We start from the raw sequence: 15,945 nt of genomic DNA, 5'->3' as shown, positions 1-15,945 counted from the left end.
GGGGGGACAGCGGGGGAGGGGCCGGGGGCAAGCCTCCTGGGCCAGGAGCTCAGGGGCTGGGCAGGAGGGTCCTGCGGGCCGGATGTGGCCCACAGGCCGTAGTTTGCCCACCTCTGCCTTAGAACCACGAACTCTGTCATTTTATGGTCACCTTCACCCAAGCTGCCTTCCACCTTCAGATTCTCAGCTAGTTCCTCCTTGTTTGTCAGAATCAAATCCAGAACAGCCTCTCCCCTAGTCGCTTTCTCCACCTTCTCTAATAAAAAGTTGTCTCCAATGCATCCCAAGAACCCATTGGATAATCTGTGCCCTGCTGTGTTATTTTCCCAACAGATATCTGAGTAGCTGAAGTCCCCCATCACCACCAAGTCCTGTGCTTTGGATGATTCTATTAGTTGTCTAAAAAACAGTGTCATCCACCTCTTCTTCCAGGTAGACTCCTTACCATGACATCACCCTTGTTTTTTACCCCTTTTATCCTTTCTCGGAGACTTTCAACAGGTCTGCCTCCCACTGTTGTCGCAGTCTCAGTGCAAGTGTAGATATCTTTGATATACAAGGCAACTACTCCTCTCCTGCCTGGCCTTCCTGAACAAGCTGTACCCTTCTATACCAGTATTCCAGTCATGTGATTGATGCCACCAAGTTTCTGTGATGCCAGTTCTGTTCTATTTATGATTATTCACTAGTATTTCTAGTTCTTCCTGTTTATTCCCCATACTTCTTGCATTAGTATACAGACAATGGACATGTTTATTACATTTCCCCTCTATATTCCCTCTGGTCTCTCCTTTGTCCATGCTGTGATTTCCCATGTTCCCCCCCAGATTCAGATGCTTCACCCAAGTCTCTTTGTTCTAGATTTACCTGTGGGCTTTTGTCTGCTACCCCTGTTGGACCTAGTTTAAAGCACCCTCACTAGTTTAGCCAGTCTGCGTCTGAAGACACTCTTCCCCTTCCAAGACAGGTGGACCCCCATCTCTGCTCAGCAGCCCTTCTTCTCACAACAGGATTCCATGATCGAGGAAACCAAAGCGCCCGGTGACACCATCAGGGCAGGAGCGAGGGGCATTGGTGGAGCTGGGGGGAATTGGGGCTGGACAAGCAGGGGGTGGGTCAGGGCAGGAGTGAGGGGCATCGGCAGAGCTGGCGGGACATTGGGGATGGACAAGCATGGGGTGTGTCAGGGCAGGAGCGAGGGGTATCAGCAGAGCTTGGGGAGCACTGGGGACTGGACAAACCCGGGGTGTACAGCCCAGGAGTGAGGGGCACTGGCAGAGCTCGGGGGGCACTCAGGATGGTATTTTATGCCCTGTATTTCCAAGTGGAGAGCATTTCCTCAGGTTAAAGAAAATCCCGTTTCCCCCTGCCTGGCTCAGGGTTGGCAAAGGGTCCCTTGGCCGCCCATGGGGGCCATCTCACATGGCGCTGCTCCCCTGGAGAGGGCTCCCCCAGCAGCACCAGTTATGCAGTGCCCAACCACCAGCCCAGCACACAGTCAGCTTTCCGAACATGGGGTTCTCAGGGCCTGATCTTTGTCCAGTCCCTGGGAGCCCCAGGGCTCATGCCATGTTGCTGTAGCCTTGTGAGGAGTTGGGGGCCCTTCCTTCTCCCCATCCCCTTCATGGAGTAGGTCTAGTTTGGCCATGAGCCTCACGGGCAGTGACCAGCTCTCCTTATCTACAAGAGTCAAGCTGCTGTAGGTACTTCAAAGACTGTCTCCTGTGTGCTGGTTGGGGAAAAGCCCTGGCCCCTTTTCGCCCTTGGCCTCGTGGGTCGCAGGCCTGAGACTTTCAGCCAGGGAGCCCAAAGTGCAAACTCCTTCTCTCTGGCTTCTCTCTTCGCAGGAAGGGGGCCTTGCTGAAGTCCCCTCTGACTTCCTGCCCCGCATGGCCCAGCTGAGTCCGGGGCTGTCTCCTGGCTCCAGCCCTTCCCAGTCTGTCCCCATCACACTGGCTGTGGCACAGCCAGGATCCCTGCTCGTCCCCAAGACGGAGCAGCTCTCCCCCCCGTCGGCCTGTGGTGAGCAGTGCGGCGTCTTTGACAACTTCTCTTTGATTACCAGACAGAGCATACGCCCTTGTAGGTCATGCAGGCTCAGCAACCTTTCAGTGGGGGAAATCCAGCTGAAGAAGGCTCCCCCCTGCATCACCAGAGTCAGAGCTGAGCAGGTTGCTGGTGCTGCCCCCCTGAGATCCTCTTGAAGATCCACCCCACCCCTCAGTTCTGTTTATTAACCCAGGAGATGGATGGGTGGGTGTTGACAATACAGAGAGATTGGGGTTAGCAGAGACTAGGCAGGCAGGTGAGAAAAGAGAGACCCAGAAAAGCCAGGACACGGAGCCACACCAGGGACACGACACCAGAGCCAGCCTTGCTGCCATACTGCTGCCCTAGAGTGGCAGAACCATGCAGACAACCTGAATCGGCTTGACTTAGCTGACAGGGTCCTGGTGGGCAACTGCATGCAAGGTCAGTGGGCAGTTCCAGGGGGAACTGGTGCCAAATGCTGGAGGGTCGGTCGCCAGCAGGGCAACCCAGGGCAGCTGGTTGGAGTCTTTTTCTCAATATTTTTTCTGCAAAAAATATGCCTTTCACCAAATGGAAAATGTTTGCAGTAACTCTTCCTTCTGCTTGAAAGGTTCTGCTTTTACAATGGAAAAAAAAAAGAAATCACTATTCTTTCAGTAAAAATATCGAGTTAAAATGTGTGTTTTTTTGGAAAAAGTAATTCAATGTTTAGTTTTCAAAAACCAAAAACGTTTGCCTGAAATATTATTTTTTAAAACAAACCTTTTTAGGTGGTTTCAGGTTTTCTTTGAAAATCCACATTTTTTGCTGAAAGTTTTGGGGGAAAAAACCCCCCAAAAGTTCAAAATTTCTCAGGGAACATAACAGGCATTTTTCAAGCAGCTCTGAAATTCGTGGTGATCTTCCCACTCCCACCCCTGCTGGGATCCTGTGCCCACAATGGATCACCCATCACAGCGAGAACAGAAAGGAGCAATGAAAAGTACTAGGGGCACCACTACTGGTTAGCATCAGGGCTCGTAGGATCTCTCCCAGCTCTGCTACTGACCTGCTGTGTGAACTTGGGTCAATCACTTAACTTGTCTAATGAGAATAGCTCATGCCTGCCTCCTGGTGGGATTGAGAAGAGTCGGTAAAAGCACTGAGGTTCCTCTGATGGAAAGCACTACCGATGGATACGGTGCTGTTAGCATGTCAAAGACAAGGCCTGTTGGGATCAGAAAGGAGCACGGGGAGCTTTGACAGAGGTATGGAGAGAGGAATGAATTCACACACACCCCAATATGGGAACACGGGGACTCGTGGTGAACCTAGGAGGCACCATAGAATGGATAGAATGACTCCTTTCTTTGGATGCAGTGTATAATCTGTGGGACTCACTGCTGCAGGACATTATGGAGGCGCATGGCTTTGTGAGATTCAGCAGTGATTAGACTGTGACTTGAGTGAGGCTAGGATTGGCAGGGACAGTGTCTGGGATCAGTGTCAAGGGCCATCATCTCCTTGCTTCAGGGCACAGACTGCTCTATCACTGCATGGTCAGGAAGCAATGCCTCCCATCCCCAGCTCCACCTTGCTCAGTGTGGTGTATTATGGGGAGGTGATCCCTTTCCCTGAAGCCCCTGGCATTGGCCAGTCAGTGCCGGGCTGCTGCACGAGTGGGGCTCTCGGTCTGCTCCAGGGCACCTGTCCTTCTGTCTCTGTTGCGCAGTGGGACGGGACCCTGAGCCATTTGGACTGAGCCTGCCTGTGCGGGAGGCTCGCAGGACCCAGCCTAGGCAGTCATGCCCCCAGTCTCAGCCCCTGCACTGGGGCAGGTCCTGGAGCCAGTAGGCGCTGCCCACTCAGCCCCGCCCAACAGTCTCGTTTTATCTTCCAGCCAGTGACTGGCCGAAGCCCGGACGAGTCTCCCCGGTGCCGGTCGGGGTGCTGACTGCCAGGATCTCACCGCATCACTCCACCCCCAGCCAGGGCAGGCCGGAGTCCAGCAAGGTACACAACAAGCCAGGGCTCCCAGGGGGACAGCCCCTCCCTGGGGGTGTCTCCTCTCTGCCCACCCGACAGGCACAGCCCTCTCCTCCCCGCCCCTTCAGGGCTCCACATTGCCCTGCTTCACACCCCTTGTGCTCCCATCGCATCGCACCCGCTCCCCCTGTTGCGACATCTATGGGTCTGTCCTGGCCTTGGCTCAGGTTGGGGGTTCTGGGGGTCTCCCCCACACCCCTTGGGGTGCCTGATTCTGCCCCTGCCCTGCAGACAGAGAGCCGCCGCATCACGCACATCTCCGCCGAGCAGAAGAGACGCTTCAACATCAAGCTGGGCTTTGACACCCTCCACGGGCTGGTGAGCACCTTGAGTGCCCAGCCCAGCATCAAGGTGAGTGAGAGGGGAGCAAACCCCAAAGTGGGCACTGAGGGCAGGACTGGTAGCTCCCCAGGGGACACCCAGTGCCCAAAGTACCAAACCTCTCCTAACCGTGGTGCTCCAGCCCCCCGGGAGAGTCCCCAGAGCTGGGAGTGGGAGTGCCAGGCTCGGGCTGCATCAGTGATTCAGCTCTGCCCTGGCCAGGCAGCTCTTGTGTGTCCCTGCAGCTCTAGGCCCCCAGCCAACCGCTCCCCTCAGCCCCTTTCCACAGCTATAGACTGTCCCTTGGCCTTCCCATCATGGAATGGGGCTTTCTGTGCTGTCCAACCACCTAGGTCTCGGAGACCCTGTAGGGGTGGCTGGGCGAGGCCATGTTTCCCCAAAACCCTGAAAGGCCCAGCACCCTGCTGGGCAGCTCCTTCCTCCTGGGAGGCAGAGCGGTGGGAGGGGGCTGAGAGACAGCCACAGGAGATCAGCATCACTCAGCCCCCACATCTGGCCCCTCAGGTCAGCAAGGCCACCACGCTGCAGAAGACAGCAGAGTACATCTACAAGTTGCAGCAGGAGAGGGCCGCCCTGCAGGATGAGACGCAGCGGTTGCGGGAGCAGATTGAGGAGCTCAACACAACCATCAAGTAGGATAGGGGGAGAAGGGAGGGGAGCCAGGCCAAGGAACGGGAAGGGCAGAGAGGGGCAGGGAGCCATGCTGGGGAGGGGAGCGGACGAGGAGTGTGCTGCAAAGGGTGACCACTCAGTCAAGGGTGCTCTTCCCTTGTCAGTGCTGAACTTAATCCCCTAGCATGATGCAAAGGGGTACTAGGCTGCTGTCTGCTGAATGAGATGTCACATCTAAAAGGGGGCCCTTCCTGTGAAGCTGGCGGTGCAGTGTTGCTGTGCTGTGTGTGCTCTCAGCAGCTGCTGTGTTCCACCCCAGAAGCGACGGCACATCAGTCATGTGGGAGGAGGTTTCCCACTATGTTTGTAATGCATTCGCTCCGGTTCGATTGTAAATGCCCCACGTAGTCATGCTGGGAGGCTGGGGCTGCAGGAAATGGGCTTGGTGCTGCCTCTGCTACGGCCCTGGGAGCCAGCCCTTCCAGAGAGGGCAGAATCTGGAGCCCACACACAGGGGCCTTGGGAAGGATCATCCCCCCCCCGAGGGGAACCGAGGAGCCTGACCAGCCCACCCCAGGGGGCCCCAGGTACCAGGGGCAGGATGAGAGCAGGATGCTGTGCACAGGCAGGTACAGGAAGGGGAGCAATGGGTGGGCCCCAGCCAGGTTCACCCGGATGCAGGCATTAGCCCCCTCCCCCCCCCCCCGCCAGGTGGAGGGTGGCACCAGGAACCTGGCACCTCTTAGAGAGCCTGGCATGGCCATCAGTATGGGGCAGCCCTCAGCGGGAGAAAGTGCCGGGGAGGTGGGAAGGAGCCGCCTGCTGCCACAGGAATGGGGGTGCTGCCCACCACCACTTCTTGCTGACACATCTCAGAAGTGGGGCTTTCCCCAGGTGACCATCAGCCATGGAATCGCTAATCGCTGGTGATCAGCTCGGCCATGCCTAGGGCACAGTGCCAGTCAATCGCTCCCTGCCACAGCGTCCTTCCTGGACGAGGCTGGAGCGCAGCAGGGGGTGAGGGTGGCTGGAGAGCTAGGCCTGGGGCGGGACATTGACTGTTCTCCCCAGTGCCGATCTCTCTGTGTGTGTGCCTGTCAACCGAGGCAGACAGGCACCATCTTCTTGTGCCCCTGCAGCCTGTGCCAGCAGCAGCTGCCTGCTACAGGAGTGCCCATCACCCGCCAGCGCTTCGACCAGATGCGTGACATGTTTGACGAGTACGTCCGCTCCTGCACGCTGCAGAACTGGAAGTTCTGGGTTGTATCCTTTGGTGATGGGCGCCCCACCCCGCTGCCCCCTGCCCAAACACGTGGGGTCCCTGCAGCTTCTTAGGGTGCTGAGGAGGGACAAAGATGTTACCCTGGTGACAGCCTCCTGGAGGCAGACACCTCACAGCTCCTCCCCTCTTCCGTCACTTCTAGAGGGGAGACACCAGGGCCCTGTGTTCCCTGTGCCTGCTAGAGCCTGGGTGTTAGAAAATGGCTCTGAGTCCCTGGCTTCTATGCACCGCTCACGCACCCCACCTTTCTGTGCCCCGCTCACGCACTGGGACCACAGGTATCAGCCTGCTCCCTGGAGCCAGCTGGAGGTTTTCAAGACTTTGAAGCCCACTCCCCTATGCTAGTCTCCAGATCCCCTCTGCAGCCCCGGTGACATCCCCTAGGGTCCAAGCTGGACTTTTGAACAGCAGTGTCCCCTTAAAAGCTGCAGAGTCCTGTGGCACCTGATAGACTAACAGACGTATTGGAGCATAAGCTTTCGTGGGTGAACACCCACTTCGTCAGATGCATGTAGTGGAAATTCCCAGAGGCAGGTGTAAATATGCAAGAATCAGGCTAGGGATAACGAGGTTAGTTCAATCAGGGAGGATGAGGCCCTTACTGCTCCAGCCCAGGGTGTCTCTTACACTGCTCTGCTAATGAAAAGCAGCCCATCCAGGCTCTACTCACACAGCCAAAAGCATGTGAAGGCACACCCAGCAAATTACATGAATGCTCTCACAGCCACTCATTAACTGTATATAGGATGACACCGGCAAATCCCCCAGCCCCAGCGTTGCACCTCAGAAATGTACATCTCGCACTGCTCAAGACCCCCTTGACCAATGTAAGCTAATAGTCAGGACTGGATTAATCCTCCTGTGGGCCCAGGGCTATTAGATTTTGTGGGGCCCCTGGGGGTTTGGAGTGGGGGAGTGGGCTCAGGGCTGGGGCAGGGGGTTGGGGTGCAGGAGGGGGTGCAGCTCTAAGGGGGGTGGGCTCTGGAGTAGAGCCAGGGATGGGATGGGGGTTGGGGTTCAGCAGGAGGTTCATGGTGCAGGTTCTGGGAGGGAGTTTGGGTGCCGGCGGGGGTTCCAGGCTGGGGTAGGGGGTTCGGCTGCAGGAGGGGGTGTGGGATCTAGGCTCTGGCCGGGAGGCGCTCAGCTTGGGCGGCTCCTGGTCGGCGGTGCAGCAGGGCTAAGGCAGGATCCCTGCCCGTCCGGGCTCCGCACTGCTCTGCTCCCCGAGATGTCCGGCATGTCTGGCCCCTTCGCAGAGGGGGCCAGGCCACGCTGCCCGTGCCCGCTGGCGCCCCACGCAGCTCCCCTCGGCTGCGCTACCAGGCCAGTGGGCGCTGCAGAGCCAGTGCTGGGGGCGGGGGCAGGGCGCAGAGATTCCCCGGACGCCCCTCGCTTAGGGGCCGCAGGGACGTAGCGATGAGCGGGCGCTCGCGGCTCCAGCCAGCGCGGAGACTCCCGCGGGCCGAATGGAAGACGCAGCGGCCGCATCTGCCTGCAGGGCCCCGCAGTGCGGAGCCGCGGCCCCTAAGCCTTAATCCGGCCCTGCCGAGAGAGCGAAAAGCAAACCCGCTTGTCCCGCCGTAAACTGCGACACGTGTCACAGGCTGGTTCCTCTCAGCCTGGGACAATCCTGCCAGGGGCGCCCAGTTTCTAATCTGTGGGGGTGGGGCTCTCCCTGGCTCCGCCCAGGCCCCCCCCCCTCCAATCCTTCCCCCAAGCCTCCGCCCTCGCCCTGCTTCTTCCCGCCTCTGGCCGCCCCATCGCTTCCTGCCCTCACCCCACCCAGTTCCCTCTGTGCCGACTCCGTGGGTGCTCGGGGGCTGGAGCACCCGGGGGAAACATTGGTGGGTGCTGAGCTCCCCCCCGCCCAGCTCACCTCTGCCCCCTCCCGCGAGCGCGCGGCAGGCCTGGGGGGAGGAACGCGGCAGGCTCGGGGGAGGAGGCGGGGCCGGGGAGGGGATTGGGGGAGGGGTCCAATAGGGACAGCGGGGGGGGGGGGGCGAGCACCCACCGGCGCAGAAAAAAGTTGCCACCTGTGCCCAGTTCCACCCCCCCCAACGCCTGCCGAGCCTGACACCGCCCAACGGCTGATCCGCGGCGGACGGGAGGCCTGGGAGGGAGCGGGAGACGCTGAGGGACCGGCCGGCGGGGGAGGCGCTGAGGGACAGGCCGGCTGGCGGGCGGGAGGCCTGGGAGGGAGCGGGAGGCGCTGAGGGACAGGCGGGCGGGTGGGAGGCCTGGGAGGGGGCGGGAGGCGCTGAGGGACCGGCCGGCGGGCGGGAGAGGTGCTGAGGGACAGGCCGGCCGGCGGGCGGGAGGCCTGGGAGGGAGCGGGAGACGCTGAGGGACAGGCCGGCCGGAGGGCGGGAGGCCTGGGAGGGAACGGGAGGCGCTGAGGGACCGGCGGGCGGGCGGGCGGGAGGCCTGGGAGGGGGCGGGAGGCGCTGAGGGACCAGCCGGCCGGAGAGCGGGAGGCCTGGGAGGGAGCGGGAGGCGCTGAGGGACAGGCGGGCGGGAGGCCTGGGAGGGAGCGGGAGGCGCTGAGGGACCGGCGGGCGGGCGGGCGGGAGGCCTGGGAGGGGGCGGGAGGCGCTGAGGGACCAGCCGGCCGGAGAGCGGGAGGCCTGGGAGGGAGCGGGAGGCGCTGAGGGACAGGCGGGCGGGAGGCCTGGGAGGGAGCGGGAGGCGCTGAGGGACAGGCGGGCGGGCGGGAGGCCTGGGAGGGGGCGGGAGGCGCTGAGGGACCGGCCGGCGGGCGGGAGGGCAGGGGAGGCGCTGAGGGGCCGGCGGGCGGGAGAGGCGCTGAGGGACAGGCCGGCCGGCGGGCGGGAGGCCTGGGAGGGAGCGGGAGACGCTGAGGGACAGGCTGGCCGGTGGGCAGGAGGCGCTGGGGTGGGAGGTTCTGGTGGAGGGGCTGCCCCGTCACTGCTCCCGCCCCAGAGCACCCAGGGAGTCGGTGCCTATGACCCCTCCGCCCTTCAATGATCCCTCTCGCTCTTTCAAACAATCTGGCTTCCATGTGTGGAGGTGAGAGAGGAAAGGTAATGGGGAAGCCATTGTCTTATTTTATACCCTCCTCCTCTCTGAGGAACACCCACCCCCAGCTGGGGTGCAGACCATCAGTTTGGTGTACATGAGATTTGAAGCCCCTTTCAGGTAAAGTGTAAATTTCTTGCTGACACCATCTGTGTTCTTGATGTTTGAAGTGTCTTCAGGGATGACATGCAAGGCCTTTGTTTACAGCCCTTTCGTTACTTCCGAAGGACCTAGTCTGTGGGCATTCTTCAGACTCACAGTGTTTTTCAGTAACAAACATACAGCAAAATCTCATGCCTCGCTCCACAATGACGATACACATTTTAACAGGACAGCAATAGTCAGTAGATCCTGAGTTTTCAAATGATACCTTGCACTGCATGTTTTGTACAAAATGTATCAGAACACAAGTGGTGAACATGGGGTACAGGGTATCACCTGACCCCCCCGCCCAACTCTTGGTATCCACATCCCCTGTAGTTCCCCCCCACCCCCCCGGGTGTTGGTCTCAGGACACCTGTTCTTGTTCCCAGCAGGATGCTGTGGGCTTAGAGCTCATGTTCCTGCCCCCAAGATGAGCCCTGGCCTGGTCTGGCACCACACAGGGTGGCACTAACTCTGCAGCCTGCCATGTCACTCCCCAAGTGCCAGGAGCCAGCAGGAAAGGGGCAGCAGCAGAGGGAGGGACATGGGGGCTGGTCAGTCAGTTCTGCCTTGTGATGGGGAGTCCTTAACTGCTCTGTTCGCATCAGTTCAGCATCATCATCCGGCCTCTGTTTGAGTCCTTCAATGGCATGGTCTCCACAGCCAGCATGGACAGCCTCAGCCAGACATCACTAGCCTGGCTGGACCAGTATTGCTCCCTCCCAGCACTTCGGCCCAGTACGTAGTCCCACTTCGTCCCTTGCCTGCCCTGGAGAAGGCGGGGGCTGGCCCTGCCTGCCATCTGCTCCTAGCTTGCAGCCCCTGCTGTTCGTGCCTGAGCTGGGTGGGAGGTCGGCTAAGTGCCATGGTCAGGAGAACTGCATTGTGAGGGGGACATGTGAGGGGGCTGTGCTTGCATGGGGGGGAGGGGGATGCTGTCTTGGAGGAGTGGTGCTCTCAGGGCCAGCTCTGGGGCTGCCCAAAGCTGCTCTGGCAATGCTCTTCCCCCCTTCCTTGGGGTCAGCAAGGGATTCACTTCCTAGCTCCATTCGGCCCTGGTTCTCCGGCTCCTGAGCTTGGTCAGAGGGAGGTTCAATCTCTACTCTAGCTGGGGTTCAGCGGCAGGGACCCGCCACACTGGGATGTGGTTCCGGGAGCAAGGTCAGGATTGGAAGGATGGGAAGGGAAGACTGGCTTGTTGGATGTACAGTCTCCTGGTCTGCAGCTATGGCACAGAGACATCAATGGTTTTCCAGTCTCATACTGTGGGCAAAGGGAAAGGCTGCACATTGCAAACCCAGAGGGAGGAGCAATACTTTTCACATCACACAATTAGCCTGTGGAATTCCCTTCCACATGAGCTCCCCAAGGCCAAGCTTAGCAGGATTCAATAGGGGATTGGACAAAGGTGCAGATAATGAGACGAGCCATGAGTACACGGGACAGGATTTAAGCCCTGCCAGGGGTTGGGAGGACACCTCCCATGGGACAGGTTATGCCATAGCTGCCCATTAACAGGGATCTTCCTGTGCAGCAGTTGGCCCAGGCCAGTGTGAGAGCTGGGGTATGGGCTAGATGGCTGGCACGGCGGGCCCTGTGGTGAGCAGACAGACTGCCTGAAGCAGCTCAGAGCCTATCAGCAGAGAACACTGACTTGTCCCATTTGGTTTGGTCTCCGCAGCTGTCCTGAGCTCTCTCCGCCAGCTGAGCATTTCCACCTCCATCCTGACCGACCCGGCATGCGTACCCGAGCAGGCCACCCAGGCCGTGATGGGGACAGACCGCAGCAACAACTCCTCCTAGTTACAAGGGAGGGGCCCTTCACACATGGTAAGATGCTTCATTTCTGCAGAACAACCACTCACCTTCACCAGCAAGAGTCTCCTATTGCAGTCTTGGTCCCGCCATCGCCATCCTGCCTCCCGGGGACTGCACCCCCATCCATGCGGCGGGAGGCCATCAGCAAAAGGAGAGACAAAATCAGTGCATGATCCAGGACACCTGCTGCATGGACACGTTCCACCACCCAAGATGCTGACGTCCAGAAGAACTTTCCCTCGGAAAATTCCTTACCTGAAAATAGCACCGTGCAAGGCTACAGAGTAACAAAATGATGGGAAATGCTGACGGTCTTGGAGAACCTGGTTCCTTCACAACAACTCCCTCCAGGTGCTGACCTCGAACAAAAACACTGGTGTACTCTAACTTGAACAAGAGGCGGAGTGGCAAAGGCTGGTGACTATCACCAAGTGGAAGCTGAGGGATGACCCCAGATGTGAACGTGGAGAGCTTAGGCAAACATTTGAACACTGCCTGATGGAGTGCCCCAGCAACATCCTGTACTCCCAAGGAACTATTTGAGATTAGTGAGAAGAGCAGGTCTTGGCTGCAGTTTTGGAGCGACAAGCTATGATGATGACCAGTGAGAGCAGGGCCCCAAGGAGCTCAGAGGAGCCCAGGGTGCCCACTGAGAGGAGAGCACCTTCCCCTACTCACTGCTCAGCTCTAGAGGCAGCAACCGCTGACCATGGGAGGGAATTACTCGACTGCCTCTGGTTCCTGAGGAAAAAGATTTGGGCCTTCAGTCTTCCTGAAGCCTCATCTTCTGAAGCAAGCATTGGAACCTGGTACTGCATCCCCAGAGATCAAGGGACAGAGAGACCACAAGAGCTGCAGAAAAGCCCACCTCAGCAGCAAGATGCTAGTGCCTCATCCCCCACTGGCCCTAGGGATGGAAGGGCCCTTGGAGAGTTGCCGATGATGAGGCTAGTGCATGAAGTTCTTCGTGGTTCCATGGAGGATGCCCCATGAGAAGGTCAGCATCTCTCACTGCCCAAGGCTTATCTTCACAAATATGGCTGCTTCTGTTCAGTATGGGAGGGCCTAGACTCTGGATAACCAACTCTATCCAGACTCTGTGTGTGTTTGCTTTAGTCTCCAGCCCATTGTTAATAGCTCCCATGTCCACATTAGGTCTGAGCTACTCTGGCTGGTGGGTGTTAAATTCTAAGCAGTGGTTGTTCTGGTCACATCTGGTCAATCCCCACCTCCCTTTCAGTCCAATTTGAACTCAGAAGCTGGCTTCTGGAGTGGAGAATACTGTACAAATCAACAGAAAGCTCTTGGTCATATTGTTGTTGTGCTAAGCTGAATAATTAGGCTGCTCGGTTGTCTTCTGCTGCATTTTGTTGCCCTTTCGCTCCTTTTCCTGTAATGTGAGCAACGTGTCTTCTTGTCTCTCATGTCTGGAACAGTAGCTCAAAGGCAGCTGCTGGATTTCCCCTTCATGGGTGTTTCCCAAGCAAAGGTTCTTTGTCTTTTAATTTTAGGATGTTCTAGAATGCAGGAGTTTTCCCATGAATGTTGTCTGATGTCGTGTTGCCAAAGGAATGTCCTGTTCCTATATCCCATGCTGCATGCCCTGGCTCTGTAAGCAATGGCAGATCCTTTGTGATAAAGAGACTTTGTTCCTTCCCATTTTGGTGGTGTGTTTCTTAAGTTTTTCAGCATTTCTCACCCTGTTGCTGCCTCTGGAAAAATACACAGAACTGAGCAACGGGGCTCCTGCTGCCAAAAGCCCACAACAAAGGATTCCTCTTTTCCCTGGGCTCTGTAATACTCCAAGTGGAACATACTGTGAATAGATGATTTGCAAAGGAGCGTGCATAGTAGCCCTGCACCAGCCCCAGGCAGATTTCAGGTGCTTATGACTATGCAGGTGTCTCCATCTGCTGTCATAGAATCATAGAATATCAGGGATGGAAGGGACCTCAGGAGGTCATCTAGTCCAACCCCCTGCTCAAAGCAGGACCAACACCAACTAAATCATCCCAGCCAGGGCTTTATCAAGCCTGACCTTAAAAAATTCTAAGGAAGAAGATTCCACCACCTCCCTAGGTAACGCATTCCAGTGTTTCACCACCCTCCTAGTGAAAAAGTTTTTCCTAATATCCAACCTAAATCTCCCCCATTGCAACTTGAGACCATTACTCCTTGTCCTGTCCTCTTCTACCACTGAGAACAGTCTAGAGCCATCCTCTTTGGAACCCCCTTTCAGGTAGTTGAAAGCAGCTATCAAATCCCCCCTCATTCTTCTCTTCCACAGACTAAACATCCCCAGTTCCCTCAGCCTCTTCTCATAACTCATCTGTTCCAGTCCCCTAATCATTTTTGTTGCCCTCCGCTGGACTCTTTCCAATTTTTCCACATCCTTCTTGTAATGTGGGGCCCAAAACTGGACACAGTACTCCAGATGAGGCCTCACCAGTGTTGAATAGAGGGGAACGATCATGTCCCTCGATCTGCTGGCAATGCCCCTACTTATACATCCCAAAATGCCACTGGCCTTCTTGGCAACAAGGGCACACTGTGCCTGCATACAACCTGCTGGTCCAAGAGCTAGAGCCACAACCTGTGTAAGAAGCAGGGGAAATGATCCCATATTATATAAGGTGCGAAGGAATGACAAAAAAGGAGAAAGTCCAACTACAGGGAATAATAATAATAATAGCAGCTCTGGGAGAGGAGGAGCCAGGGACACAGGCCACACGTGGGGCAGTAGGATGGGGAAGCCACTCACCAGAGCAGAGCCATTTCTGCCAGTAGTGATGCACCCCTGCACCCTCCTTCCTGGACTGTGCCTTTTCCTCCCCATGCCTCCTTCCCACACTCACCACGCCCGTGCTGGAGCCCCCAGAGCTCCCCTTGCTTGGCACTGCTGCCTACAGGGTTGGTGTTTCCCCATGGCGTCTCCTGAGAACAGCCCGGGGTGGGTGTGATGGGCTCGGTCACAGAGACCCCGCGTGGGACTGTCACCTGACATAATGAAATTACCTCTGAACCCATTTTCCCTGATGGCTTGGGACTCTCCAGAACCCTGCCTTGTTGAGCAAGACACGCTACCCTGGTGCAACACAGACCCAGGTCTGAACCACGCCCCCAAAGCTGCAGGCTTTAATTGAAAACCACTCAGCAGGTTACCTATCTCCAGCACCCAGACACCCAGTTCCCAGTAGGATCCAAACCCCAAATAAATCTGTTTTACTCTGTATAAAGCTTATTCAGGGTAAACTCATGAATTGTCCACCCTCTATAACACTGATAGAGAGATATGCACAGCTGTTTGCTCCCCCAGGTATTAATCACTTACTCTGGGTTTGTTAATAAACAAAAGTGATTTTATTAAGTACAAAAAGTAGGATTTAAGTGGTTTCAAATGATAACAGACAGAACAAAGTAAGTCACCAAGCAAAATAAAGCAAAAACACGCAAGTCTAAGCATCTACATCCGATGAAGTGAGCTGTAGCTCACGAAAGCTTATGCTCAAATAAATTGGTTAGTCTCTAAGGTGCCCCAAGTCCGCCTTTTCTTTTTCCGTCTACATTAAAAAACTGAATACAGGTAAATCTCACCCTCAGAGATGTTCCAATAACCTTCTTTCACAGACCAGACTCCTTCCTAGTCTGGGCCTAATCCTGTCCCCTGGTACAGTCCTTGTTAGTTCCAGCAGGCATCTTAGGTGAAAAGCAGGGGCTTTTTCATGACTGGCACCGCTTTGTCCTACTCCACCCCCTTTTATAGCTTTGGCACAAGGCAGGAATCCTTGGTCTCTCTGGGTCCCCACCCCTCCTTCTAAATGGAAAAGCACCAGGTTTAAGATGGATTCCAATATCATGTGGACCTCATTCTTCATTACCCACATCAGGTACACAAGAAGGCTTGCAGGTAAATAAACCCATTCACAACCAATTTTCCTAGTCAATGGCAGCCATCAAGATCCTAAGCCAGCATTAATGGCCCACGTGTTGCATAGTTACAATAGGACCTCAGAGTAATACTTCATATTTCTAGCCTTAGATACAAGAATGATACATTCATACAAATAGGATGAAAACACTTAGTAGATTATAAGCTTTGTAATGATACCTTACAAAAGACCTTTTGCATAAAGCATATTCCGGTTACACCATATTCACACATAAACATATTTCCATAAAACGTATGGCGTGCAAGGTCACAGTGGGTTTGAAGTTTTACCACCGTCTCTGTGCACAGAGGGAAGCGCATGAAGCTAGAAAACAGCAGGTAGGAGAGCGGCTCTGGTGGCCCAGGGGGATACTGGTCTGGCACACAGGGTGCTGGGCTCTAGTCGTGGCGGGTCATGTCGTCATTTTGTGCCTCAGTTTCCCCATCTGCCAGACGAGGCTAATGGAACCAGCCCCCTGGGGAGGGCGCTGTGCCGGAGGGCGAGGCAAGGGCGCAGGCACTGCTGCCAAGCACCACACGACGCCCTTCCCCGCCGGTGCAGAGGCGGGACAGACCCTGCCAGGGTCACACAGAAGCCTGCGGCGGAGCTGGCATCCGACCCCCGTTTCCAGCCTTCGCCCCTACAGGCCCCTTGCCGCGCACCAAGCGCCCGCCCCTTGCCTCCAGGGCGCATGCCCAGAGGGGAGTGGCTGCAGTGCCGCCCCCC

General features: G+C 56.8%; 1 protein-coding gene across 1 annotated transcript in view; it reads left to right on the top strand.

Annotated features, from left to right (window-relative positions):
- Positions 1–12,826, top strand: part of MLXIPL (MLX interacting protein like) — a 54,624-nt gene extending 41,798 nt beyond the window's left edge. Inside the window, exons 11-18 of the mRNA XM_074974433.1 lie at positions 352–373; positions 1,848–2,022; positions 3,911–4,023; positions 4,288–4,407; positions 4,903–5,030; positions 6,150–6,273; positions 10,081–10,210; positions 11,154–12,826. Coding sequence (XP_074830534.1) covers positions 352–373; positions 1,848–2,022; positions 3,911–4,023; positions 4,288–4,407; positions 4,903–5,030; positions 6,150–6,273; positions 10,081–10,210; positions 11,154–11,275 — 934 coding nt within the window. The 3' untranslated portion in view covers positions 11,276–12,826. The remainder of the gene's footprint in view (positions 1–351; positions 374–1,847; positions 2,023–3,910; positions 4,024–4,287; positions 4,408–4,902; positions 5,031–6,149; positions 6,274–10,080; positions 10,211–11,153) is intronic.
- Positions 12,827–15,945: the final 3,119 nt, after the last annotated feature.

This window comes from Natator depressus, chromosome 17 (genome assembly GCF_965152275.1).
Source record: "Natator depressus isolate rNatDep1 chromosome 17, rNatDep2.hap1, whole genome shotgun sequence".
In the NCBI taxonomy this organism is placed as follows: domain Eukaryota; kingdom Metazoa; phylum Chordata; order Testudines; family Cheloniidae; genus Natator; species Natator depressus.
Note: the sequence above shows the minus strand (reverse complement) of the source record. Positions and strands in the feature narration are given on the sequence as shown.